This window comes from Neofelis nebulosa, chromosome 17, assembly GCF_028018385.1.
Source record: "Neofelis nebulosa isolate mNeoNeb1 chromosome 17, mNeoNeb1.pri, whole genome shotgun sequence".
NCBI lineage: Eukaryota > Metazoa > Chordata > Mammalia > Carnivora > Felidae > Neofelis > Neofelis nebulosa.
Genome location: NC_080798.1, coordinates 11,726,443 through 11,754,397, shown reverse-complemented (window position 1 = coordinate 11,754,397; position 27,955 = coordinate 11,726,443). Strand labels below are relative to the sequence as shown.

Here is a 27,955-nt window from a genome sequence, read left to right as displayed (position 1 = left end):
TATTCCATTGTCTTTTGACATCTGTTCTGGATTGAATTGTAGCCCCCCAAAAAGATAGGTTGAAGTCTAATTCCCAGGACCTTAGAATGTGACCTTATTGGAAAATAGTGTTGCAAATGTAACTAGTTAAGATGATGTCTTACTGGGGGCGGCTGGGTGGCTCAGTCAGTTAAGCATCTGACTGTCGATGTCAGCTCAGGTCACGATCTCACAGTCGTGAGACTGAGTCCCGCATCAGGCTCCATACTCAGCTTTAAAAAAAAAAAAAAAGATGAGGTCATACTGGAAAACGGTGTACCTCTAAAATATATGACTGCTGTTCTTATAAGAAAATGGCCATATGGGGCTCCTGGGTGGCTCAGTCCGTTGAGCGTCCAACTTCGGCCCAGGTCACGATACCGTGGTTCGTGAGTTCGAGCCCCGCATCAGTACAGACCCTCCTTCGGATCCTCTCTGTCCCCCTCTCTTCCTGCCCCTTACATGCTCGCGCGTGCTCTCTCTCAAAAATAATGAAATTAAAAACTTTACAAAAAGAGAGAGAGAGAAAGAAAAACGGCTATGTGAAGTGAGCGACACAGGGAGCCGTTGGGAGCTGGAAGGAGGCAGGAAAGGATTCTCTCTCTGCCGTCAGAGAGCAGGGCCCCGGGGACACCTTGATTTCAGACTTTGTAGCCTTCAGAAGTGAGACAGTAAATTCTCATTTCACACTGCCTACTTTGTTCTGGGTGCCCTGAGAAGCTAACACTGCTACATAGTTTCTGTGGAACGTTTACACCCTCTTCTTTTCCTCTTGAGAGTAGTTTGACTGTGACTTTTTCTTTCTGGAGGCTTCCTGGTATTTTGGTTTTCTCTGGATTCAGTAGTTCTACCAAAATGCCCGCGTGTTTTCTCCCCTTTGGTTGTCATAGTGTTTGGGACTCACTGAGATTCTTTAATCTGTGAGTTAATGTTTTCCATTTATTTTCGGAATTTCTCAAAACTTGCTTTTTAAAAAATTTGCCTCGGCGCGGGGGAGCCGGGGTGGCTCTGTCAGTTAAGTGTCCAGCCGTTGATTTGGGCTCAGGTCATGATCTCGCGGTTCGTGAGATCGAGCCCTGCATCGGGCTCTGGGCTGACAGTGTCGAGCCTGCTTGGGTTTCTGTCTCTGTCTCTCTCTCTCTCTCTCTCTCTCTCTCTCTCTCCCTCTCCCTGCCCCTCCCCCCACCTTGCTCTCCAAATAAACTTAAAAAATGGTTTTAAATTTAAAAAATCAACATTGTAGACGTATAATTTACAGATAATAAAATGCCCACATGACACACATATGGTTCGTTGAGTTCTGAAAAAATGTATACATTTGTATGATCCCCATACTCATCAAGGAATACTACATTTTTATTATTCCAAGAAGTCCTTTTTGTTCCTCTTTCCGGACAATCTTCCCTAACTCCTCCAGGCGATCACAGATCTGGTTTACGTTGATGGGTTGGCTTTGCATAGACTAGAATTTCATATAAATGAAAATGGCATTTTCCTGTGCACTTTTAGGTCTGGCTTCTTTCTTTCAGTATCACGGCTTTGGAGTCACCAATGTTGTAAGCTATTCCTTTCTATCGATGAGTGACATCCAGTAAATGAAAATACTGTGACTTCTTTCTATTTGCCTATTGATAAACCTTTGGATTATTTCCAGTTCGTTGGATATTATGAGTAAAGCTTCCATGGACATTTGTGTAAAGCCTTTTTGGAGACATATGCTTTCATTTCTCTTGGGTACATGCCCAAGAGGAATTTCTGAGTTATCACGTAAACGTATGTTCAACTTCACAAGAAACTGCCAACCTGTTTTCCAGAGTGAGGTACGATTTTACATTCCCTTCAATAATGTGTGAGCGCCACGCTTTTGCCAATGTCTGTTTTTGAGAGTCGTGCAAAATTTTAGCCTTCCTAGAAAGGGTGTAGGGATATCTCTTTGTGGTATTAATTTGAATTTCTCCGGTAATTGTATGTAGATGTTGAACATCTTTGTGTGTTTGTTGGCCATTCATACATTTTCTTTTTGGAAGTGTCAGTCAAGGCTTTTACTCATTTGAAAGTTGGATTTTTTTGGGGGGGTGGGGGGCTCCTGGGTGGCTCCGTGGGTTGAGCGTCCGACTTCAGCTCAGGTCATGATCTCCCGGTCCGTGAGTTCAAGCCCCGCATAGGGCTCTGTGCTGACGGCTCAGAGCCTGGAGCCTGCTTCTGATTCTGTGGCTCCCTCTCTCTCTGACCCTCCCCCGTTCATCCTCTATCTCTGTCTCAAAAATAAATAAACGTTAAAAAAAATTATTAAAAAAAAAGCAGCATCTAGAACTACAATTAATTTATTATGTTTACCTTGTATGTTGCAACCTTGTTAAAATCAATTATTAATGCTGGGTTGGTTTTTTTTGGTGTGTGTGTGTGTGTGTGTGTGTGTTTTGTTTGTTTTGTTTTTTGCTAGAACAGTTAGGATTTTCTTTTTAAAAATTTTTTTTTTCAACGTTTTTTATTTATTTTTGGGACAGAGAGAGACAGAGCATGAACGGGGGAGGGGCAGAGAGGGAGACACAGAATCGGAAACAGGCTCCAGGCTCCGAGCCATCAGCCCAGAGCCTGACGCGGGGCTCGAACCCACAGACCGCGAGATCGTGACCTGGCTGAAGTCGGACGCTTAACCGACTGCGCCACCCAGGCGCCCCTAGTTAGGATTTTCTATCTACATAATCATGTCATCCACAAATGGAATTTTACTTCTTTTCCAATCTGTTCCCTTTTATTTCCTTTCAGGATCTGTTACAATATTTAATAAAAGTGTGCCAGTAGACGCTCTTATGCTATTCCTGACCCCAGAGAGAGTGATCAGTCTTTCGCCAGCAAGTAAAATGTTAGTGGAGATCTTTGTAGATGACTTTTATTAAGTTGAGGAAGTTTAGGGGCACCTAGTTGGCTCAGTCCGAGGATCCTGATCTCAAGGTCGTGAATTCAAGACCCATGTTGGGTGTAGAGATTACTTAATATTTCTAAAAAATTTTTAATGTTTATTTGTTTTTGAGAGAGAGAGACAGAGTGTGAGCAAGGGAGGAGCAGAGAGAGAGAGAGAGAGAGAGAGAGAGAGAGAGAGACAGAATCCGAAGCAGGCTCCAGGCGCTGAGCTGTCAGCACAGAGCCCGATGTGGGGCTCCAGCCCATGGACTGTGACATCGTGACCTGAGCCGAAGTCGGACACTTAACCGACTGAGCCACCCAGGCGCCCCTGTCGTCTTGACTTTTAAAAAAATCTGTCTCATGGTATCCTCGTTCCCTTTTTCCACCTTTATTTGGATTGAGTGTTTTTTTATGATTCCGTTTTATCTTCTTTGTAGGTTTATTAGCTAGAACTCTGCTTTGTTCTTTTAGTGTTTGCTTTAGAAGTTTATATGATAACGTTATTTATTTTTGAGAGAGAGAGAGAGAGAGAGAGAGAAATGGGGAGGGGCAGAGAGAGAGGGAGACACAGAATCTGAAGCAGGCTCCAGGCTCCGAGCTGTCGGCACAGAGCCCCACATGGGGCTCGAACTCACTGACTGTGAGATTGCGACCTGAGCCTGAGTCGGTCGCTCAACCGACTGAGGAAAATCTCGGGGTGGGAAAAAGTCTAGAGTCTCACCCCCAGCCTCTCCGGATCCAGGTCCCCGCGGAGACCTTGCGATCACCTCCCTGCTGACCCCTGACCCCAGGCGCCCTTCCATAAAGCTGTTTTTAAATGGGGAACCCAAATCTGGAAAGAACGCCACCTCACGGAGGTGAATACATCCTTCGTGAACATGAGCGAAAACTGCAACCCGTCATTCACTCCTCAACTCCTCTCTCTGTGCATCAGTGACATTGAAAGTGTTCTCTCAGGAGTGGGAAGGAGGCGGGGACAGCCTCTGGATATCTCACCTCGTCCTGGGCAAAGAGAGGTTAAGCATTTCCCCAGAGAGGGGCAGCTTCCTGCCCAAGGTCACACAGCCCCGAGGCTCCAAGAGTCTTCAGTCCCCACCTTCCTGAGTTCACACGTGGGTGAGGTTCCTACCCCAGGCCCAAAGCTGACCCCTGGCTGCCTCCTCCTTCCCACTTCTCAGGAAAAAAAAAAAAAAAAAGTGCACGCGTGCGCACGCACACACACACACACACACCAGGAAGCATCCATCACAGGCTGTCCAACAGGCCGGAGGGGCAGGGGTCAGCAGGGAGGTGACCTCAAGGTCTCGGTGGGGACCAGGATCCGGAGGGGCTGGGGGTGAGACGCTGGAATTTTTCCCACCCTGAGATTTTCCTGCATCAACCCAGGAGGGCGCCCTGGATGCCGCCGGCCCTGCCCCCAACCTCCTTCCTCTCCTGACATAGATTCCGGGCTAAGGATGGATGGAGGGGGGTGGGGTGTGCCAAGGTGGAGCCTCCAGGCCCAGAAATGAAGGACAGGCATGTCAGGATTGACAAAATGAGGGACCCTGGCTGAGAGCATCCGAGGGCCTCGCGACGGAGTCACGCAGCCTGGGGACTCGGGGTAAATGGGATGGCTTGCCTGCTTCTGCCCTCCGGGGCCTCCCGCAGCCTCCACTGCACTGCCCAGGAGTTGGACCCCAGCCCAGCCTTGGGCGTGTGAGAAGCCCTTGGCCCTGGGCCCTGCCCCCGGTCCTTCCTCCCCCACACGCTGGGGACTCAGCCCTTCCTTGTGTTAAATAAAAACCTCTTTATTCTAAGTATCGTACATTCCTTAATACATTGGACTGGGGCCAGACCTTGAGGTGAGGGGAAAAGGGGGGGCCTGGGACACTTCTCTAGAGCCTTCCAAAACGCCACCCAGCACACGCTGGGCTGGGAGCTGGTGCTGAGCTTGAGTTTCGTGGCCTTGGGAAAGTCCTTGGTCCCTCTGGCCCATTTCTCTTCTACGCAGGGAGCGTAGGGGTGGCCCCAAAGGCCTCTGAAGATCTTTCCATCCTAGGTCGTCTGTGGTCCCAGGCAGGGAGTCAAGAGGGGGCCCTACAGGAGAACGGTTTGTCAGCAGCAAAGATGGGGGGCACTGAGGTGGGAGGGGGCTGGGAGAGTCTCAGCGTTGGGTCGGGGGCCGTGATGGAAACGGAGGCCGAAGCCGGGGCAGGCAGGCCAGACCGGGCCTGGTCAGCCGGGAGAGGGGAAGGCGGCCCAGGAAGAGAGGGAGGCCGAGGCAGAAAGGTGGGCGGGGCACGGAGATGTCTGAGAAGAAGGCGCGGTCCCGAGGGGGTGACAGGGCTCCCGCCTCAGACAGTTCCAGGTCCCGGGCCACGGCCAGGATCTCCTGGCGGGCGGCTGTGTTGTGCAGGCCACGGATGTCCAGGAGGGCTGCCACGTGCTTCCGCCTGGGGACAGAGGAAGGGACACGTGCATGGGGTCCTCTGTGCCAGACGCACACGGGCCCACCTGTGAACCTCGTCTGTTCCAGAACCTACCTTAGCTCTGGAGCCCTTTTGCCGCCCTCCAGGTCCCTCCCCACCCCAGCCCCCAGTCTCCCCTCCTGCCGGCACTATCCTCCAAAACTTCCCTTCCAACCATTTCCAAATCCTTCCACTCCTAGCTCATTCCAGAACCCTCACCTCTAAACCCAATCTTCAGCCCCAACTCAGTTCAGGCAGCTCCTGGATGTCCTTCTGGTCCCCTCACACCTGTGTCAGCTCTGGAATCTACAGCAACCCTAACTCCACCCTCCCTTGCCCCTCAAACAGCACCCCCACCGCTCCCACCTAACCCGGAAGTGCTCACCCACAACCCCGGTCAGGACCCTCACCTCGCCCCCCCCACCCACCAGGGCCAGGTCTGGAAGCTTCTCCACCGCTGCAGTTCCCGAGCCCACGCCCAAAGCTAGGAACCATCACCACATTTCCACACGAGACCCCGAACCCAACAGTCATTTCCAGAACCTTCATTTCAAACAAAGCTCCCGGGCCTCCGCGCTACACCCCTTCAACACAGCTCAGGCGTCTTCCCTCCACCCCCCCCCCCAAAAGTCAGAACTAACCGTCCTGGACTGGTGGCTCCCTTCACCCCAAGCCCTCAACCTTGGAGCCTAAACCCAGCGGAGGCCTCACTCCCTGGGGCGTAGGGGTAACCCCCCCCCCCACACACACACACACTACACAGAAGAGCCTTGCACGACCACCACCATCCACATTCACAGGGGGCGGTGTGGCGATGGGTGGTCAGGTGCACCAGCTTTCGAGACGGCCTGCCACGGGGAGGGGGGGAGGGGGGGCGTCAAGTCCCCAGCTTTGCTAGCTGTGGCATTTAGGGCAATCTCCTTAATTTCTGCCTGCCTCAGATGACGCCAAGCATTTAGAACAGCGCTGCCTTTTACTTGCATATAATTTGCTAAAATAACTCTTATTATAGGCCTTACTTATTGAGTGGGTGTGTAACATGCTTTCTCAGGTCTGACATCAGGGCTCATAAATAAGAATCGGGAATTGGTAGTGCGGTCACCGTGGATGACGAGGAGGAGAAGGAGGATGGACTGATGACGAAGAATTCCGCCCCCCCCCCCAAAAAAAAATCCTAGGAAAAGAGTCCTATTATCCCCCATGGACGTGGTGAGGAAACCGAGGCTCAGAGAGGGTCACCCAGAAAGGAAATGGTCCACCGGGATCTGAGCGGCGCCTGCCGCCGTCCCAGTGCGTGCGCGCCCGTGTGCCCGTGCGTGTCCCCGTGTCCCCCGCGGCTCCCAGGCTGGGCTGGCCCTTCCTGCCGCCGGCGGCCCCGCGCCCCCCTGCCCTGGGCTTCCTGTGACTGCCTGTTTGTTTGCGAGCCCTGGTGGCGGCGGCGGCGGCAGGAGAAGGAGGGAAATCGTATTAATAATGCCCTGGTTCCAGCAGGAAACGGCCGTCAGACACGCTCGCCGCCCCAAGAGCAGGAAACGCGGGGACGGATGCCAGGGCCCGGACAGTCCTCGGCCTGGCGGCGGCGCGCGCAAAAAACGAGCCGGGCGGGCGCGGGCGTGGGGTGGGGGGACCCTCACCTGATGTCTGGGTAGTCCCGCACCAGCACCCCCACCTCCACCTGGATGCTGGGCGTGTCTTCCAGCTGCAGGATTTCGGCCAAGTGCGGCACCACGGCGTCCAGCCACGAGGCCTGGGACTCCTGCAAGGGGGAGGCCCCAGGCTCACACTCTGGCCCCAGGTCCCCCTCCCCGTAAACCACACCCCTCCGGGCCTCAGTCTTCTCGTCTGTAAAGGGGGGCAGGGGCGGGTTATCTGGAAGCTTGGGCAATTGGAAGAAAAATCCATAATACATCTACTCCCAGGTTTGCGGATAACTGGGGGGGCTCGGGGACACCCCTCAAAGCCTAGCCCTAGGATTTTGCAAAACGTTACCCTTAGGGGAACCTGGAGGACGCGTACATGGGGTCTCTCTGCGTTCTTAAAAAAATGACGCACCCCCCCCCGCCCCCGCTGCTGAGCTCCTGCTGGTTGCAACGGGGTACAAATTAAAGAGGGGGCAATTTGGAACTCTTGGATTTGGGAACGCCAAGATTCTGAGTTCCGGCTGCGCTGAGCCTCTGTCTGTGATCGTGAGAATAGCTGACGTTTCCGGAGCGCTACCTCTGTGCCAGGTGGGGTCCCAAGCCCTTCACAGGACTTAAGTGACCCAATCCGCACCCCACGCACAGGGGACCGGATTCCGGTTTGCGCCCGGAGGCGAGCAACCCACCGTGAGAAAGCCGACTTTTACGCTCGGAGGACAAGGATCAAAGTGTTCACCATGGGCTGAAAGTTGGACGACGGCTTTATGCTAAGGCCCCGCCCCGGCTAGCGGGTCGGGGGGGGGGGGGGGGGAAGGGGGCGGGAGGATTCTCGCGAGGCCAGGTTTTTTTGGAGCCCCCCCACCCCCACCCCTACCCCCCGGGGCCGCACTGACCAGCCGCCTGAAGAGCCTCTGCAACTGGGCCGCGTCCTCCCGGAGCCTCCCGGCCACGCGGCTGCGGGTCCGCGCCGAGCGGCAGCGCAGGCGTCCGCGGAGCAGGGGCCGCACATACTCCACCAGCGCCCGTCGGTGCAGCTCGGCCACCAGCGCCTGGGGACCGGGGGAGACGCGAGGGCTTGTGAGCAGCCGGTGACCCCTTCCCCCGCTCTCCACGCGCCCCGCGCCCACTCCGGGCACCCAACGGGAACCCCTCCCCCGCCCACAGGGCGCCACACCCCCTCTTAGCTCTCCCGGCCCCCCAGGCAGCCCTTCCGACTCCCAACGGGTGACCCCAAGTCCTGCCCGATGATACCCTCCTCTGCCCCCTCATCAGCTCGCCGGCACCCCCTGCCGGCCCAGCCCAGCCCCCCCGGGAGCCCCACCTCCCAGAGGCCCCCACTCTGGGCGCACCCCAGCCTACGTGCCCGCGGATGCGCCTCCGCGCCAGCGCCGCCTATCCCACTCTGAGCGAGTGGCTCTGCACCTTGAACGCGTCTCCCCCAGCAGAGCGCTCCCGCCCCTCCTCTCCCCCCTCCCCCCCACCAGCCCGCGCACCTGGTAAGGCTCATCCTGCATCCTGCGCAGTGCCAGGGCCTGAGCGCCCAGCGTGCCCACGATGCCATCCAGGGCCTCCGGGCTGTTCAGCCACTTCCTGCGCATCAGCTTGTTGAAGTGGGGCTGGGTGCGACGGAAGGGGGAGATGGTTTTAGCCCTCCTCCCTGCCACCGTCTTTCTTCACTTACCAGTTCAACAGATGGGAGCTGAACCGGTTCTGAACGGTGCCCTCCCCGGGCTCACAGTCCGGGGAGGGGGACAGACCGTCCCCAATGATGGACCCAGAGTGGTCAGGGCAGGGAGGCGGGAACCCAGGAGTTTAGGAAGCCCAGAGGGGATGCCTGAGTCAGCGGAGAGAGTCAAGGAGGGCTTCCTGGAGGAGGGGACACCAGAGCTGGGGACAGAGGCTGGAGGTGAGGGGTGGGAGAGGGAGTGGCTCAATCGGCGGGAGGAGCCAGTGTGAAGGCGGCTCAGATTTCAGACGGGCTTTGGGGTCAGTGGATCAGAAAGAAGGTGTTCCTGTGGCTGGCAAGCTCCATATACTTGAGGGGCCCAGCGCAGAATGAAAATGGAAGGCTCTCGTTCAAAATTATGAAGAACTTCAACACAGCAACATCAGAGCAGCAAACCAAGCTCGGGCTCTTCTAGGCAAGGGCGTCCTGTGTGACTGATGGGTTCCACAGACTCTTGAAGCTAGAACTCGTGACAGGGGGATGGGGGTGGGTGGGGCTGGAGCACACAGGGCTGTGAGGAGCCCCAGCTTCCTCCTGAGGGCACTGGGGAGCCATGGCAGGTTCTGAGCAGGAGAAGGAGCGGGTCAGGCTTGTGCATTACCGAGATCTTGATGGGAGGGGCAAGGCTGAAGCAGAAACGGGGGGGGGGGGCTCAAAAGAGAAGAAAGAGGGAAAGAAGTGGATGAGAGGGGTGAGGAGGGGGAATGCAGGACCCAGATAGTAGGATTCGTACAATTTCGGGGGGGGGGGGGAGGGGAGGGAGGCAACTGCAAGTGACCTAAGAGGTGGGACCAGCAGCAGGAAGGTCCCTGAAGTGGATCTGGGGGCAGGGAGGGGGAGACGCCGTGGGCTGGGTGGACCCTGGGGAGCATGAGGTCCCCGGGGACATGGGGGGGGGGTCAGTGCCAGGGGGCCTGAACTGAAGTAGGTCCTATCCCACTCTGCCCCACACCTACTGCGAACAGTAGCCTGGCCGCGTGAACCTCCAGGAGTGGGGCCTTGTGTTGAAAAGCAGGTGTGAATTAGATGAGCTGACGCTCTTGGTTCAGGGCCCGTCACTGTTGCTATGAACCCTGTATTTGTTTTTAATTTTTTAATGTTTATTTATTTTTGAGACTGAGGGAGACAGAGCATGAACAGGGGAGGGGCAGAGAGAGAGAGAGAGACACAGAATCCAAAGCAGGCTCCAGTCTCCAAGCTGTCAGCAAAGAGCCCGACGCTGGGCTCGAACTCACAGACCGTGAGATCGTGACCTGAGCCGCAGTCGAATGCTTAACGGACTGAGCCACCCGGGCGCCCCTATGAACCCTGTATTTTTACTGAGATATCAGCCAGTGCCCGTGGGCTGGGACCCAGCTAAGCACCGTACGGCCACAATCTTATTGCCTCCTTCCGGCCACCAGCCACCTGTGCCCATTTTCCAGATGAGCGAACAGAAACCCCAAGAGGGCAAGCAACTGGCCCAAGGTCCCCCTCCTCAGAAGCAGTGCAGCCACTGCTGGAACAAAGACTGTACCCCTTCCCAGCCCCCCATAAGGCCCCCACTCACTCACGTTCATGCACACACTTGTCCGTCTAGTCATTTAACAAACACCCCCCGCCCCCTTCCTGTGGCTCAGCTGGGTCGCTGGGGACACGTGGAGGAGGCTCGGGGACACACGGTGCAGAATGAGACAAACAAAACTCTTGAGGATTTGGTCATCGCGAGCAGGTCAGGGGAATCATAATGCCGATCTGATATTTGGCGATTTTAAGGAATTATCGTTCCCTTGGTTGGGTATGAAAACGGCACCGTGGTTATGTTTGTTTAAGAAGGATTTCTTATCTTTTGGAGATGCAGGCTGAAATGTTGATGGGTGATGACAGGATGTGGCGGGGGCGGGGGGGGGGGGGGGAGGGTTGTGGAGAAAGGCGACACAAGATTGGCCTGGAGCTGATACTTGCTGGTCCACGGGAGGTCATTCTGTCATTCTGCCTACTTTTTGTGTATGTTTGAAATTTTCCATAATAAAAAGTTATTTTAGAAACATTCCGACAAATCCTGCCCTGGAGAAGCTCACATTCCGGGGGGGGGGGGGAGGGGAGGAGCTGGATTGGGGAGAGGGAAAAAAAAAAAAAAAAGCAAAGGCGGTAACAGAGCAGGTGGCCCTAAGTGCTTGGTTGGAGAGAAACTCAGCAGGGAGTGGGGAAGGGAGTCTCCTCTCGGGGCTTCTATTTTATTATTTTTTAAATATTTATTTATTTTTGAGAGACAGAGAATATGAGCAGGGGAGAGGCAGAGAGAGAGGGAGACACAGAATCTGAAGCAGGCTCCAGGCTCCGAGCTGTCAGCACAGAGCCCGAGGCGGGACTCGAACTCGTGAACCACGAGATCATGACCTGAGCTGAAGTGGGAGGTTTAACTGACTAAGCCCCCCAGGCACCTCCGGGGCTTCTATTTTAAATAGGGCAGTCGGAGGAGGTCTCACTGAGAAGGTGACATCTGGATCAAGACTTGAAAGAAGTGAGGGAGGGGGCAATGGGGCTACTGGGGAGGAGAGCGGTCCAAACAGAGCAAACAGCAAGTGCAAAGGTCCTGAGGCTGGACTATGTCTTGTTAAGGAATAGCAAGGGGGCTGGTATGGCCAGAGTGGAGTAAGTGACGAGGACAGTGGGAGAAAGGGAGGTCAGAGAGAGAGAGGAAAGGGTCAGACCATCCAGGGCCTTGGGGGCCACAGCCAGGACTTTGGCTCTTGCCCTGAATGAGCTGGGAGCCATGGAGGGTTCTGAGCAGAGGAGGGAGATGATCGGATGTACGACATAGATTGAGCGTGCACTATAACCAGGGATACACACACCTCTGTCTCATTCCCAGGTACTCCCACCACCCTCCCCACATACTCTCACCCACTTCTGACCCCAGCCCCTTCTGGGCGCGCACAGGAGCCCAGGGGTAACCTGGGCTCCAGGGTCTAGGAGAGGCCGGGCAGGGATCTGGGGGGCCTCAGTGGGGAGGGGCTCCACCTGATCCCCAAGACCCCTTCTGCTGGTGGCTCTCCATCCTTCCCTTGACTGTATTCTCCCCTCTCTTCCTTCCTCCACCCCCTTTTGCCCCCCTACAAATGGCCCAAACAGGCCATCACCCCCCCACCCCCGTGTGCTTCCCAAACACCGAGTCATGGGCTTAAAGGAACTGCAGGTTGCGGGGGGGGGGGGCTGCTCCCCTCTCCTGGCACAGGCCCTACCCCAGCCTCCTGCCTCACTCACCTGCAGCTCTTGGAAAAGCAGGTCAGCCAGGACACGGTGGCAGAGGCGGGTCACGCGGTCCAGAGCGCTGGCTGCGGCTTCCCGGGCCGGCTCGCTCTCGGGGGGTCCCACCCGCGCCAGGCGCTCTGCCAGAGCCCTGTGTGGATCAGAGGAGCCAAAAGTCAAGGAGCCCCAATATTCAGCTCAACTGCTTGGACCCCTCTGCCTTCTCAGATGGACTCTATTTTGTGAGCACCGAGGTGACAGGTCCGATGGGGAGCTGGGGAGAGTCAGGGGCTCTGGGGAGAGTCTGGGAGATGACAAATATCAGGGGATGTCTGGGAGGCTGGAGGGTGTGTGTGTGTGTGTGTGGAAGCTCCGTGGAACGTGATTCTAAACATCTAGAATTCTAAGATTCTACCCTTCTCATTTTCTCTCATTGCAACCATGATCCCTCCGTCATTAAAAGGGCAGTAACCCGGTCTGAGAGCAATGTGGCATTTTCTGGCCAAATCCCAGCGGGCCCCCTTCTGGGACTGTGTCCCTCAGAGTCCCCACGTCTGTGGGAATTGACAGGCGTGCCACGTTTTTTCTCTGCAACAGGGTGGAGCCAACTCTCCATTCACTGGGGACAGATTAAATAAATGATCGAACATGCAAAACGTGGAATGCAGTTCACGTGTTGCAAAGGAAAAGTGGTAACTCCAAAAGCTCACAGAAAGATCTCCAAGCTGTTAAGGGGGAAAGGCACAGAAGCGTGTTCAATATTCTACCATTTGCATATTTTTCTTTTTAAGGAAAAGGAATAAGGGGGGCCTGGCTGGCTCAGTCGGTAGAGCATGAGGCTCTTGATCCTAGGGTTGTGAGTTCGAGCCCCACATTGGGTGTAGACATTACTTGAAAATAAAAGCTTTAGGGGCACCTGGGTGGCTCAGTTGGTTAAGCATCTAACTTCCACTCAGGTCGTGAGCTTATGGTTTGTGAGTTAGTTCGAGCCCCACATCAGGCTCTGTGCCGACAGCTCAGAGCCTGGAGTCTGCTTCTGATTCTGTGTCTCCCTCCCTCTCTGCCCCTTCCCCACTCACACTCTGTCTCAAAAATAAATAAACATGAAAAAAATGTTCTTAAAGGAAAAGGAATAATATGTATTCACATTAGTGAAATATATTTACTTGTATATGAAATATATATATGAAATATGTGTATGGATATGCACAAAATATGCATATGCGTGTGTATATATATATGCATGAAGTATGCAAATGCACACATACCCTTATTTACACATATTTACTGGTAAATGTCCTGCAAAGATACGACAGACTCTAGCAGTAAGGAAGGTGGGGGCCGTATAGGCGTGAGGCTTTTCACGGTGTGCCCAAGTGTGCCTTGAATTATGAAGCATGTAAATACATCACCGATTTTGAAAATGCATTGAAAATACATTAATAAAAAAGGGAAAATACGATAAAAAAAGCAAAAAAAAAAAGATCTGTAATTCTTAGAGTGTTTGAGTCTCTCTTCTAGGTGCGTGTTAATTACAGCACCCCAATATTCTGATTTCTCCATAATTCTAGTGCTCTGTGATGCTAAGATTCTTTCTAGGAACCCCCCCCCCCCCCGCCAAGGTTTGATGTTTCTAAGGCCCCCACGTGCCCGTGTCTCTGGGCCAGCTCTGTGATCCCCACCCAGGGCCCCGGGCACCCCGGTTCAGCTTGTCCCCGGGACTGATCCTCTCCCCCACACACTGGGTGCTCTCACCTCAAGGGGGGCCCGCAGTTGACCAGGGAGATGGTCCTACTGATGTACCTGTCGGGTAGCAACTCCCGAACTCCTGGATTCTCATGGAATCGCTCCACCCGCTGCTGGAAGCTAGTTGGGGGGGGGGGGGGGGGAGAAAGGGATGACACGTGACAGACGGAGCACCCAGCCTGAGGAGGGTCCCCTTGCTGGACAGCCCAACAAAGCCCGTGACCCTCACTGAAGCGCCCCTGCCCATCCTTACTGGATTGCCTTTCGTCTCTCCTCTCTCTGCTGGAACGCCGCTACCGATGCCTCCGTCCCGCCCTGCACCCCTGCCCGGCCCCAGCCCTCCATACCTCTGCAGGAATTCTGCCAGCCCTCCCAGGCAGCAGTGGGCCATCCGCTCCCCAAACTCTTGGCTGATGCGGGGTGCTCGTTCCGTATGTTCTTCCAGCAACTACACGGTCCCCAGGAGAGGAGAAGGGGTGAGGAGGGGGGAGGTCTTACCTTCCCGCCCCCGGGGGGGGGGGCCCGCTGAAGAACGGATTCTCCTTCCTCTTCCCCACCCCCTACCTCACACACATCCTGCGCCAGGCTGCTGGGCTGCTCCTCCGTGCTCCCCCAGTGCTCCTCGTTCTCCTGTAGGACCCGAAGCAGGGCTGCCCGAGTCTGAGCCTGGAGTGGGGAGGTTGCAGGGGGGAAATGCAGGAGTCAGGGGGTGCCTGGAAGCCTGTCCCTTCTTTTCTCCCCTCCATGGTTCCCACCTCTTAGCCCCAGGCCGATCTGGGTCCTACCCCTGAGCTTGTCAAGGTTACTCCAAGGAGGGAGGCTGGACCACAAAACCTCCCCAGCCCCTTGCGTCCTTATGATTTGGAGCTTCATATTAAGAGGCTATAGTTTTAAGTTTCATCCATCTGACAGCCAGGGAGTTTGAGGGTCTATTATGTCATCATTTGACGGTCCTAAGACTCTGGTCCCCAGGTTCTGCAAAAACAATTTGTTCGAGGGGCACCCGGGTGGCTCAGTTGGTGAAGCATCCGACTTCGGCTCAGGTCATGATCCCACGGTTTCATGGGTTCGAGCCCCGCGTCGGGCTCTGTGCGGACAGCTGGGAGCCTGGAGCCTGCTTTGGATTCTGTCTCTCTCTCTCTCTCTCTCTCTCTCTCTCTCTCTCTCTGCCTCTCCCCTGCTCAGCTCTGTCTCTCTCTCTCAAAAATAAATAAATAGGGGCGCCTGGGTGGCGCAGTCGGTTAAGCGTCCGACTTCAGCCAGGTCACGATCTCGCGGTCCGTGAGTTCGAGCCCCGCGTCAGGCTCTGGGCTGATGGCTCGGAGCCTGGAGCCTGTTTCCGATTCTGTGTCTCCCTCTCTCTCTGCCCCTCCCCCGTTCATGCTCTGTCTCTCTCTGTCCAAAAATAAATAAAAAACGTTGAAAAAAAAAATTAAAAAAAAAAAATAAATAAATAAAAATTAAAAAAAAATTTTTGTTCAAGAGAGTCAGATTCTGTGATTCAAGAATTCCAAGGGTCTGGGATTCTGAGGTTGACACATGTCTGATTCCCTGGTCCAATGTTCCCTTCAGTGAATCTGAGAACCTAGGTATGTTCCAGCCTAAGACTCTAGGCTCTCAAGTTACTACGATTCTGACCTCTGTGGCCGAGGCAGGACTGGCATTCCGGTGGGAGACAGCCCCGTGGCCAGGCTGGGTGTTTATGGCCCCACCGCTCTCCTCACTGGTGCCTACGCCCGGCCAGTTATTACCCAGGTTTAGCCATCGGCCCCACTTGTATGTACAGACTGCTTTCATGCCCTCCTTCTGTGAGTCTTTGGGACCGCGGGCTGAGCTTCTGTGACTGACTCCTGCTCTAGGATTCGAAGTATCGGAATGTCTGGAAACTTTGCTGATCGGCTCTGTGCCCCCCCCTCCCGGGTGCTTGGCTAACCCCACGGAACATAAGGCAGAAGTGATCAGCGTGGGCGTACACTTCTGTGTCTTTCGGACAGAACTCAGAAATCCACAAAGGGAACAGGGAAATGGACGTAGCGAAAGGGGGAGAGGAGAGACCCCCCACCAGCCCCCCCCCCTCCAAGCGACCCCTCCCTCCCTGCAGAGCGCCTCTGGCTCCGAGTCCCCGGTACCTTAACGTCTGTGACACATTCGTCCTCCAAGCCCCGCAGGGTGCCAGGAGACAGAAGGGGCCCCAGCTCCCCATTCTCCAGGGCCACCAGGTCCACCAGCCCTAGGACCTCTCTGGGAGTGGGAGGTAAGAGACAGAGGGGTCTGTGAGAGGGGGGTCTGGGCAACGGAACCCCTCCCCACCCCCCCACCCCTTCACACCCAGTGTGTTTGTGACCCTGGGCCACTCCCTTCCTCTATAGGGGCCAGCTTTGCTCATCCCTCAAAGGAAGTCTCTGGAATTGTTGCTTCCCCGGCCCCAGCTGTCTGAGTCAGCTCCCTGATGAATGGTGTCCGGGCAAGACTTGGAGGGATCAAGTCCAGGCTTGACGGGCTGGCACGCAGAGTCTCGGCCGTGACCAGCTTCTGCCTCCGCTCCTTGTCCCCATCACGTCACCCGCCTTCGAGGCCTCCCCAGTCCAGCCCTCACTCCCGGGCCCTACACTCTTACACACCTGGTCTGTGCCATACCACCAGACCCCTTATGCCTCCTCCACGACCCACATGCACCCCAGGCTTTTGCTCTTGGCGTTCTCTCAGCCAGAAGTACCATCTTAACTCCCGCCCAGGAAGCTTTCCGGACTCCCCGTCCTGCCTCCGTCTCCCATGGGAGATGTGACCGTGTCCTTCATACAGAGTCCCAGATGGGATCTGGGGGGGTCGATGTCAGTACCTGTCACCTTCCCCTTCTTCTGGTGGCAGCATGAGGGTTTTATTTGAGGGACCACCCACCCTCCTCACTCGCCAGCCTGTGGTTTGGGTGTGGCCAGGTCCCTTGTCCCTGGAACCAGTAGGTGACCCAGTCATGGCAAATCATATTCCATCCCCTGGCCACCAGACTGGGTATGTTTTAGGATCCAAACACTTGACAGGAAATTTTAGGAGCGGGCGAGTCCATGGCGCTGAGGTTCTAAATGCCAAGGTTCTAGAATTCAAGGGATCAAGAGATTACAGTCCTAACCCTGGAGGGATCCACAGTGGGTCCACATCCGGAGTGGATGCGGCTAAAGTTTAGGATTTGAAGTCTCATTGCTGCTAAGGCTCTAGGATTGAAAGTGTAGCGGCACCTGGGTGGCTCAGTCAGTTGAGCATCTGACTTGGGCTCATGTCATGATCTCGCGGTTGGTGAGTTCGAGCCCCGCATGGGGCTCTGCGCTGACAGCTCAGAGCCTGGAGCCTGCTTCGGATTCTGTGTCTCCCTCTCTCTGCCCTTCCCCTACTCTTCTCTCTCTTTCTCTCTCAAAAATAAATAAACATCAAAAAAGTTTTTAAGAAAGCGTCCGTGCTAAAGTTCTCAGATCAGAAAAATCAACAGGGCTAATGCCCTAGGATCGAAAGAGAGAGCAGTAAGGGTTCTAGAATTCGAAGGGTCAGCGATGCTAAGATTTTAGGCATGTTGGTGCTAAGGTCCTTGTATTTAAGAACCAGTGGTGTTAAGGTTGCAGGATTGGGGGGGGGCGGTCAATGCTACAAAGGTTCTAGATGAAAATGAGCAACAGTGTTAAATTCTAGGACCAGAAGGGTGAACAATACTGAGATTCTAATAGTGTAAGTGTCATTGATGCAAAGGTTCTAGGCCTGGAGGGGTCCACTGCACCCCGGGCTTCTAGGACTGAAGTGGTCAGTGGTGGGCACCTGGCTGGCTTAGTCTGTGGAGCATGCAGTCTTGATCTCGGGGTCGTGGGTTCAAGCCCCACACCGGGTATAGAGATTACTTAAAAAAAAAAAAAATGGAGTCTTTAAAAGGAAGGAAGAAAGGGTGGCGGGAAAAAGAAATGGTCAGTGTTGCTGAGATTTCAGAACCGGGCGGGCCAATGGTGCCCATAGGTTCTAAGTCTGGAAGAGCGGGAGGTGTTAAAGTTCTACAACCCCAGGGATCGGTGTGATCCGTGTTGCTAAGATTCGGAGAATTTAACCGTCAACGATGCGATGGAAGGGTCGATGGTGCTAAGATTTTTAAGAATGGCAAGACAACGCCGCTAAGCTTCCGGGACCAGAGCGGGGCAGCGAGGCTCAGATTCCAGGACGGGCAGGGTGGTGAGCGGTGCCACGGTCCCCAGGGTGGAGGGGTCAGCTGGGGGTCCTGACCCGTCACAACCGGAAGGGCCCGTGTCGCTCGGGTTCTAGCGCGGGACGAGTGGATCGCGCTCAGACGCTCGGATCGTAAGGGTCCCCGGGGGGGGGGGGGGGTGAGGGCTGGCAGGGTCGAGGGTTCTCGGAGGCGACGATTGAAGAGTGGGCCGTTCCAAGGTCTTTAGGATCTGGCGAGGCCGGGGCTGGGGGAGCGTGTGTCGGAGGGGGGTGGGGGGGGGCAGCGGGGGCGGGATCTGCGCGCCCCGGGGGCAGCCGCCCCGCCTCACCTGGGGTACACCTGGTTGTGCCAGTGCAGCAGGGCGTAGCGGTCGGCCAGCGGCAGCCTCCGGCGGGCGGCGGCCCCGAGCCAGTCGGCGAGCGCGCCGTGGTAGCCGCGCAGGTAGACGCCGAAGGCGCCCAGGCCGGCGGGGTAGGCGGGCGCCAGGCGGCCCCGCACCACGCCCATATCCTCCAGCAGCCGCGCCCGCAGCGCCTCCAGCTGCCCCGCCAGGCCCCCGGGCGCCCCGGGCGCCGCCGCCTCCAGGCGCTCCCGCGCCGCGCGCGCCACCGCCTCGGCCCAGCGGGCGCGCAGCTTGCGGGCGGCCCCGGGCCCCCGGCGCCCGTCGGCCGCCTCCTCCTGCACCAGCACCTGGCCCAGCTGCGCCACGGCGCCCGCCCCGGCGCCCGCGCCCGGCCCGGGGCCCGCCAGCGTCTCGCGCACCAGCGCCCACAGCTCGCGCTGCAGGGCCTCGTACAGCAGCGCCACGTCCCGCGCCCGGCGGCCGCCGGCCGCGCCCTCGGCCCCGGGCGGCCCGGGCGCGCCGCCCCCCGACGACGCCAGCTCCTCGGCCTCCAGCTCCAGGATGTGCTCGTCGGCTCGCGCGAGCTCGCGCTGCTGGATCAGGCTCAGGATCTCCAGCACTGTGGGGGCAGAGCGGGAGGTCAGGGGGAGGAGGGCGCGGGGCGGGCGGAGAGGGGGAGGCGAGGGGCCGAGAAAGGAGCCCGGGACGTTCCGGGAGAAGAGGGGTGGGTGAGAGAAGGTTTGTCGGGCGAGGGGTGGGGGGCAGGGTGAGGGAGGGAAGGGGAGGGGCGGAGGAGGGAGAGAAGTCAGGGGAAGGGGGGCGAAGGGGGTGAGGCAGAGGGGAGAGGGGCGGGGGACGGCACAGGGTATGGGAGAGTGGGTGAGGATAGGGGGAAGGGCCTCAGATCCAGAGAAAGGGATCCAGGGAATGAGAGGGCTGGAGGGAGGCCAGTCTGAGCCAGGTAGGGGGAGCCGGTGGAGAAGCAATGGATCAAGGGGCAGGGTGGAGGCCGGGAGGTGGGGAGAGGAGAGCAAGACCAGAGAGGGTCTTTGGGGGGGGGGGGGGGGAGGTGGCTGTGGGGGTGATCTGGCACTGTGCGTTCCGACTCCCCCAAGAGACACCCCCATGGGGTTGGGAGGCCTTCCGTGAAGGCCAAGGGAGGGTCCTGGTGGCCCAGGGTTACCCCGACACCTCCACCCCCCTCCACTTCCTCCCTGGCAGAGAAACTTGTTTCCTGGCCAGCGCTATTTCTGCCCATCCGTTTCCAGAAGGCGGGGGCTCCAGTCACCCCCTCCTCGCCTCCCTGAAGTGCCCTCCCAGTCCCCTGGGAGCCGGGGCTGAAATAGCTTCTGGCCAGGATGTGGGGCGAAGTGAGGGCTCTCCTGAGGTCCCCGGGGGCTGAGGCAGCATGCGTTGGGAGGTGGGGCGGGGTGGGAGGGTGTGGGGGGGGGGGTCTGGGAGTGAGGAGGGGGGGTGTATGAAGGTGGACGGAGCCAGCCCCAGGGATCGGAACCGGAGTCTCAGAGATGGGACTGAGATAAGGGATGAGGGGGAAGTTGGGGTACAATCTCTAGAGGGGACAGGAAAGGAGCTGAGTTTGACATCTGGGGCCTGGGACGGTGACTGGGGGCGGAGATGAATTGAAGCGACGGCTGAGGATGGAAAGAAGGGTTTGGATGTGAGTTTGAAGATGAAAACCGCACCTGAGTTGGGGCCGGGAATGTGGGTGGAGGTTGGGAAGCGGGGGTGGGGGGGTGGGGTTCAGGGTCAGGGTGGATTAAGGGTCAGGGATTAAGAATGAAGGGAGAGGGGTTCCCCGGGGTGGCTTAGTCAGTTAAGCTTCTGACTCTTGATCTCAGCTCAGGTCGTGGTCTCACGGTTCATGAGTTTGAGCCCTGCCTCTGGCTCTGTGCTGACAGGCTGGAGCCTGCTTGGGGTTCTCTCTCTGCCTCTCCCCCCGCCTCCGCCCCCCCCATGGTCACTTGCATGCTCTCTCTCAAGACAAACAAACAAAAAATAAACGTTAAAAAAAAAATGAGGGGCCCCTGAGTGGCTCAGTCGGTTGAGTGTCCAACTTCAGCTCAGGTCATGATCTCACGTTTCGTAGGTTCGAGCCCCCGCGTCGGGCTCCGTGCTGACAGCTCAGAGCCTGGAGCCTGCTTCGGATTCTCTGTCTCCTTCTCTCAATGCCCCTCCCCCGCTTGTGGCTCTGTCTCTCTCTGTCTCTCAAAAATAAATAAATAAATGTAAAAAAAATTTTTTTTAATGGAAAAAAAAAAAAAAAAAAGAATGACCGGGGAGAGACTAGCTTGCCGTTGGGGTTGAAGGTGGGTGCTGAGATGGGCCCGGGTCGGGGGTTGGGCGTGAGGCTAAATTGGGGACCGGGCTGCCACCTGCATGCGGGAGGGCACTGGCTGGCCCCCCGGGGTGTTGACGGTTCTTGGGCACAGAGATGAGGTTAAAGGTGGTGTTTGGACAAAGGGATAGTGGGGTTGGAATAAGGATGGAGTAGAAACTCAAAAAGACATTGAAGAGAAGACACTGGGGCTTGGGGTAGTTTGGGGCTGAGGATAGAGACGGGGTGGGGGTATGAGCTGAGTTGTGCCCCCCCCACCACCATCACCAAGAAAAAACACGCGTGAAGTCCTAAGCCCCCGGGACCTCAGAACGGGACCATCTCTGGAGACAGGGTCTGTGCAGAGGTGAGCAAGTTAAAATGAGGTCGTAGGATGGGCTCTGATACGGCGTGGCTGGTGTTCTTACACAAAGGGGAGATTTGGACACAGAGACAGACATGCACCGCGAGAAGATGGCCAGCCAAGCACCAGGCACAGAAGAGTCGAGGAAGGAGTCCCCTATGCGTGTCTGAAAGGGCATGGATCCAGAACCGAGAGAATAGATTTCTATAGTTGAAGCCACCCGGCTTGTGGGGTTGTGGGACAAGGTAACAGCAGCCTGGAGAAAGTAAGACAGGCAGTGGGGGACACAGTGGGGAGACGCAGGTGGGAGGTAGGCGCTGGGCGTGGCAGGGAGTTCGAGGTGCGGCTTGGACGTGAGGTACGGATGAGGTTGAAGCTGGGGGTTGGGGGATAGGGCTGGATTTGGGTTTGGGGTTCAGAGTGGGGTGGAAAAGGAGAGGAGCTTGGGGGTGAAGGAGGAGGTTGGGGTGCAGTCTGGGGCCAGGGTTGGGGCTGGTGATGGGAAGGGGGTGGGGTACAGAGGTTAGGGAGAGGCATAAGGTCAAGGTTGGATGTGGCTACATGGAAAGGAGTGGAAAGGAGATGGGATGGAGGTTGAACTTGAAGGGAGGGAGGGAAGGAGGGTTGAAATTGGGGGTGCAGAAGGGATTAGAGGAGATGAGACCAAAGTTCATGATCCTTATCATAGGACATGGGGGCGAGGTTGAGGCCGGCAGGTGGCGGGTGGGAGGGATCCGGGGTGGAGGGCTTGGTGATAGAAATCAAGATTTTGGGGGGAGGGGGCTGGGCGGGGGCTCCCGACTCACCTGACAGAGGCTCCTTCATCTTTGGGGGCTCGGGGACCTTGGGCGGGGGCTCGGGAGCTGCCTCGCCTGCGGGCACCACCCTCTCAGCCAGTGACGCGCGGCGGGGCTTGGGCCCGCGTCCCAGTCTCAGGAAGGCCAGTCTCCGGGCGGCCTCCCCAGCCACCTCCTCGTCGCCCTGAGCTCGGGTCCCCTGAAGCCTGGCCAGGAGGCCAAAATCTGCTGAGCTCCTGCGTATCCCTGGTGTCAGCACTCGGCCCAGGAAAGAGCGGGACTGCCCATCTCCAGGGCTGCCTGCCCGCCGGCCGGGGGTCCAGCCCAGCCGGAAGGGGGCCAGGCCGGCCAGCTTCTCCAGGGTGGCACGGCGGCGACACGATGTTCCGTTGGGCAGGCTCCCCAGCTCCCCAACCTCGTCTTCTTCCAGTCCCGGAACTTCCTCAAAGGGGTTCCGAGAGGACCTCAGAGGCAGCGTCCCCGCCCGGGGCACCTTAGGGTCGGCCACCCCTAGACTCTTCAGGATGGGCATCTTGACGGGCAGGGACCTGGGAAAAACATAAGAGGTGTTGATAATTAACGCCTCTGGGTGCCCAGCAACACAGGGCCTGCGTGCCGGGCACTGGTCTGAGCAGTCACTAATCCCATGAGGCTAGTGCTATTACTATATGCCCACGTGGCAGATGAGGAAACTGAGGCTCAGAGGAGCAAAGGTGCTTACCGAAGGCCCCACGGTGACTCAGGGACAAAGCCAGCATTCGCGCCCAGACCTGTCTGATTACCCTGACCGTTGGCATTCAGACCCTTTCCCTGCCTGACTTCCTGTCTGGGTGCTCATCACCTCGGTGGACCCTCCCACTCTAAGAGGAAACAGGCTCAGAGAGGGGAAGGGTCCGTCCCAAGGCAGCACAGCCAGCGAAGAGGAGAGACTGCATGGGGACTCGGGCCCCACCGTCTACCCGGACATCCAGTCACACACATGGGCACCTGCCTCGTCTCTCCCCTGTCCAGCCAGCACACCTGTCACCTCTATCCCACCTTCTTCTTTCCCTTAGCAAAGCCTTACTGGGAAATGTCCAGAGCAGGCAAATCCAGAGAGACAGAAAGGAGGTGAGTGGTGGCCGGGGACTGGGAGATGGGGGGTGGGTCTTAATGGGTGTGCCTGCTTAATGGGTACAGGTTTCCTTTTGGGACATGAAAATGTTCTGGAACTACATAATGTGGATGGTTAACAGCACTGTGAATGTACTAGAATGCCACTGAATTGTACGCTTTAAAGTCAAATTTTTAAATAAACTTATTTACTTATTTTGAGAGAGAGAGCAGGGGAGGGGCAGAGAGAGGGGGAACGAGACAGAATCCCAAGCAGGCTCCGTGCTGCCAGCGCAGAGCCTGAGGCGGGGCTCGACCTCACAAATCGTGAGACCATGACCTGAGCCGAAACTGAGAGTCAGACACTTAACTGACTGAGCCACCCAGGGGCCCCAAGATTTTATTTTTAAGTAATCTCTACACCCAACGTGGGGCTCGAACTTACAGCCCCGAGATCAAGAGTCACACGCTCTACAGACTGAGCCAGCCAGGCGTCCCATAACTTGAACTTGATGGGGCACCTGGGTGGCTCAGTCGGTTGAGCATCCAACTCTTGATTTTGGCTGAGGTCATGATCCAGGGTCGCGGGATGGAGCCCTACGTTGGGCTCCACACTGAGCATGGATCCTGTTTAAGAGTCTCTTTCTCGATAAACATTTAAAAGATTCTTGGGGCGCCTGGGTGGCGCAGTTGGTTAAGCGTCCGACTTCAGCCAGGTCACGATCTCGCGGTCTGTGAGTTCGAGCCCCGCGTCAGGCTCTGGGCTGATGGCTCGGAGCCTGGAGCCTGTTTCCGATTCTGTGTCTCCCTCTCTCTCTGCCCCTCCCCCGTTCATGCTCTGTCTCTCTCTGTCCCAAAAATAAATAAAAAACGTTGAAAAATAAATAAATAAATAAAAGATTCTCTCCCTCTCTCTCTCTCAAATAAAATAGAACAAAATAAAGTGAATTTTATCCCACCTCCTAAGTCCCTCATCTCCTCCCTCTCCATGGCCCCTGCCCCAGTCCAGGCCCCTTCCCACTTCCCCCCTTTCTCCCTGGTCTCCAAGCTCTTGTCTTGGCCCCTCCAGCCCACCTTTGAGGATCTCGTTAAAGCACAAACTTGCCCTGCTCTTTCTCTTAACCTTGCATGGCTCCCCAGTACCCTTGGCGCGAAATCCAGCTGCCCTTGCCTGCCAGCTGTGCACCTCACCAGTGCTATCCCACATTCTCCCCCTCCAGGCTCCTCTGGGTGCTGGCGTTTGTTGATCTTTCTACCTGGACACCTGTTCTCCCTGCACCACTCAGGCTTTAGGATCCAGCCCCCAAGGCCCTCTCCTCCAGGAAGCCCTCTGTCATGCCTAGGCTGAGTCGAGTTTTCCCCCCTCAGGATTTTCCCCATCCCAGCCCTCCCCACTCTGAGTTGTCAGTGTCTGGGGATGAGTCTGTGTCCCCCGCCGGACTGTGAAGTCCCTAGAGGGACAGGGTCGGGCTGTCTCAGTCGCCACTGTGTCCCCAACTCCCAGGGCAGGCGCTCAGGAAATGAATGGGTGCTAAACAGGAAACAAAGGAAGGAGGCAAAGACCTCATTCCTTGTGGGTGAGGAGTCAAGCTGGAGAGGTCAGTACAGAGCAAGCCGTGCAGGGCCTCGGAGAGGAGAGCCGTGAGGAGGGACTTGGGCTTTTTCCCGAGGACACTGGGGAACTGTGGAAGGGCGCTTTTTAAAATGAAATCGTTCAAAGATTCAGGAATTCGGAAAACTTTAAAAAACAAATAAACACCCCCTCTGCTTCCAATCCTAGCTGCGTCTAATGCAAACATTCTATTTTGTGGCTATTCTGTTTCTATGGCTCAGGTTTGGCTGTTGTTTGGGTGTTTGTTTGTTTGTTTGTTTGGGGTGGGTTTTTTTGGGTTTTTTTTTTTTTTTTGGTCTTTTTTAGAATCGAGCATTACAAGATGCACTCCCCGCCCCCAGCTCTCCTCCCTTGCCCTCTTCCCAGGACAGTAGCATCCAGAATGCGTGTCTCCCCAGGCCAACCCGACTTTTACTCTTAAGTCTCAGTAGCCTTGCATCCAGAAACAATGTATCGTTTTATGGGGTTTCAGAACCGCTCTGTGAAGGCTCTCATACTAAGTGCATCCAGCAACTTGCGCTTTGATGTTGGTGTTTGGACTCACATACATGGGAGAGGTATCCGTGCCTATCTCGGTGGCTCTAGTCGATATAAGTGTCGCATTACTCTTCCAACGTCTGGCTTTGGCAAAACTGTGTGAAACGTCAGGGGTTTCCCCACTCACCTCCTGCTAGACACATAGGTTGTTTTGAACTGGGACAGGTTCCGAGCAGTTGAGGGACAGGGTCGGGATTGGGCGGCCCCTTGGGGGTGCATAGAGCATCTGGAAGGAGGCTGATGCTCAAAGGGTCCCGAGCTGGCTGGGCCGTGGGTAAGAGCATCTTCCTTTCATGGGGGAGCCCCCCTGCTTCTTTCCTCCCTGACTTCAGCCTCTGGACCTCAGCTGTCGTTCCTCAAGCCTCTCTCCAGTCTCCATGGTCCCCTGTCCTCCAGAGAGGCAGTCACCATGGCAACCCTTGCCTGGAGCCCCCATGGCTGTGGGCAATCCATACGAGCCCCCCATGCACACACCCACAAGTCGTGCACGGATTTCTCTGTCTTTCATTTTCCCGGCTGGCTTCTGTGTGTTTCATCCCACAAATGGCTTCACCGTGTCCCAGCCTTGTGTCCATCGTCCCCCCCCCACCCCGAAACTCCACATCCCCCTTCTACTTCCCTGTAACAGAAGCCAACATGACCCAAACTGGATCTGCCACTCCCCCACTGGCTCCCACAACCATCCCCAAACTGGATCCCAATACCCCCCAAGCCATTTCCAACATCCTCAGACCCCGCTGCAACAGTTTCTCCAAAGTGGCCCCGCCGGCTTTCCCTTTCCAGGCTCCACCGCCCTCCACCACCCGCCTCTGCAAACTGGCTCCTCCGACATCCTGCCCCCTCCAGCCCCCTCATCTGCCTCCCAGTGCCCGGGCCCCTGACTCACTTCCGAGGCATCCCTCAAGCCCCCAGCCTCCCGACTCCCACAGGATGTCTTGGCCACCAGCGCTTCCCTCTCTGGGCTCCGGCTCCTCCCCCTCCTCCCCCCCCCCCCTCCTCCTCCTCACTGCCAGCCTTTCCCCAAAGCCCTAAACCCTCCACCGGCAGTTTGACCTGTTTGCAGAAGTCAGCACCTCCAGCCCCCAAGTCTGTATCTGAGAACAGCCCTTATAAATTGTGCGTCCATGCTGGACCCCAGCCACACAACCCCAATCCAGACCTCACCCCCAAACTATCCCATCATCAGCCCAGCCCGGTTCAAGCTCATGCACATCTTCACTCCGAACACCATCTCCAAGCCCCCCATCTCTTGGGGATGGAGAAAAGCATCCACCGCTTTCTCCCAACCTGAACTCCGAGGGCATCAGACCCTTTCTCTCCTTTCTCCCTTGGTGGTCCCAGCTCTCCTGGCTCCTTTGAAGCTTCTCTGGATCCCCAGGGTCCCCAGATTCTTCACTGCACCCCCCTGCGGTCCCCAGCTCCTCCTGCCCTGTGGCTGGCACCCTCCTGAGGCCAGGCCCCACATGCTGTCTTTGCCCCCAGCCTCTCCTGGCTTCAGGGCACATGTTCTCACCACCTCTGGTCCAGCCCACGTCCAGGGGGGAGCCCAGGCCAGGGCGCAAGAATCCTGCCCCCTCCTCCAGCACACTCACCTCCTCGTCAGCAGGCGCCTTCGTCCCTCTGTCCCTGCTGCTGTCCTGCCCTGAGGACACTTCAGCCAGAACTGCTGAGAGCTTGGAACTGGGGGGGGGGGGGGGTTAGAGGAGGTCAATTTCCTGTCAGGAAACCCCTCCCTCTCTGGGGCCAGGGGCGGGAAGGACTCTTTATCTGTCTGCCCTTTTAGGACAAGCTGGGGTTGGGCTGGGAAGGACAAGGCCACAGTCTGGCCCCCACCCTCACCCCCACCCGGAATTGCCACCCCCCCCGCCTGTTCTTCACGCCTTCCAAGGTGACAACACCATCCTGGGCACCCTGGGGAGACACCCAATGCTGGATGCGGGCCCAGAGCTCTCCTTCGGGTTCCTGGCTCTGGAATAAAGACAGGGAGGAAGGTTCTGCTGGCCCAGAAGCTGCGATCAGAGGCCTGAGGGCATGGGTGGCACAGGGCAAGGCTTTGGAACTATAGTCCTCTCCCCTGTCCCCAGGTCCCTGTATGGCTCCCTCCTTCGACATCATCCTGGCCTCAGCTCCAGCCTCTGTCCCTCAAAGGAGACATTCCCTGAACAGCAGAAGCCCCTTCTTCCCCCCACCCACTTCCTCTCTCCCCAGGGACTGGCTCTGATTCCTCAATTCCTTCGTATCACCTTCCTCAATTTGAACGATCAGATTTCTCTATCTCCCTTGTAGATTTCCTGACTCTCCCACTTGAACGTAAATCCAAAGCAGATTTTGCTTACCTCATTCATCTTTATATCCCTAGATGTGCGTCTGGCACATAATAGTAAAGGTTTATTAACCGAATGCACACATGGGGATAGATCAGAGCTAAGGATTGGAAGTTGGGGACGCATATGGCAGGTGCAGTGGGGGGGGGGGGGCGCTGGGAATGGGTTGGGGTTGGGTGGGGTTAGATGCAGGCTTTGGATTACTTGTAAGGCTGGGTTTCAGGTTCAGGTGCTCTTCTGGGTGCTCAGGCATAGTGTCGCAGGTGTTAGGCCTGGAACAAGGGATCACTTGCCTAGGCAAAGTTGGGGTTGGTGTGGGATTAGGGTCGGGGCTGGGTTCAGGGATCCCTGCTTCTCCCCCAGCCCCAGCAAGGGCTCTATAGACACCTATGCTGGAAGAAGTGGGTCAGGGGTTAAGATTCCAAGATCTGAAGGTCTCAGTGCAAGGACTGGATTTGCCAGACAATGAGCCCTGGGGAAGGAGCCAGGTTGAGTGGCCCAGATTGGGAGGGGTGGGGGGGAAGAGGCTTTGTCCTCACCAGGTCCCTGTGGACCCGTGGAAATCAGAAGGCAGCGACTAGATCTGGCTGGAACCAAATGACCTGTCGTGGTCGGTTGAGGGTCCGACTCTTGAT

General features: G+C 56.6%; 1 protein-coding gene across 1 annotated transcript; it reads right to left on the bottom strand.

Moving 5' to 3' along the window:
* Positions 1-4,694: 4,694 nt before the first annotated feature.
* On the bottom strand, positions 4,695-26,673 carry EXOC3L2 (exocyst complex component 3 like 2). The gene is made up of 12 exons (XM_058706964.1): positions 26,589-26,673; positions 21,765-22,303; positions 18,245-18,878; positions 15,848-15,959; positions 14,283-14,384; positions 14,066-14,166; positions 13,728-13,838; positions 11,988-12,123; positions 8,509-8,631; positions 7,909-8,064; positions 7,010-7,131; positions 4,695-5,360 (listed from the first exon to the last, which is right to left on the bottom strand). The coding sequence occupies exons 2-12, from the start codon at positions 22,285-22,287 to the stop codon at positions 5,072-5,074; spliced, it is 2,409 nt and encodes an 802-aa protein (XP_058562947.1). The 5' UTR covers positions 22,288-22,303; positions 26,589-26,673; the 3' UTR covers positions 4,695-5,071.
* Between the last annotated feature and the right edge of the window lie 1,282 nt (positions 26,674-27,955).

Excerpts from the sequence above, each read along its gene's own strand:
- EXOC3L2 (XM_058706964.1), bottom strand. The coding sequence starts at position 22,287 with ATGCCCATCCTGAAGAGTCTAGGGGTGGCCGACCCTAAGGTGCCCCGG. Across the intron at positions 14,385-15,847 it reads AATGTGTCACAGACGTTAAG|GCTCAGACTCGGGCAGCCCT; the intron begins GTACCGGGGACT and ends TCCCCACTCCAG. Across the intron at positions 8,632-11,987 it reads TGCTTTTCCAAGAGCTGCAG|CCCCACTTCAACAAGCTGAT; the intron begins GTGAGTGAGGCA and ends CGTCGCACCCAG.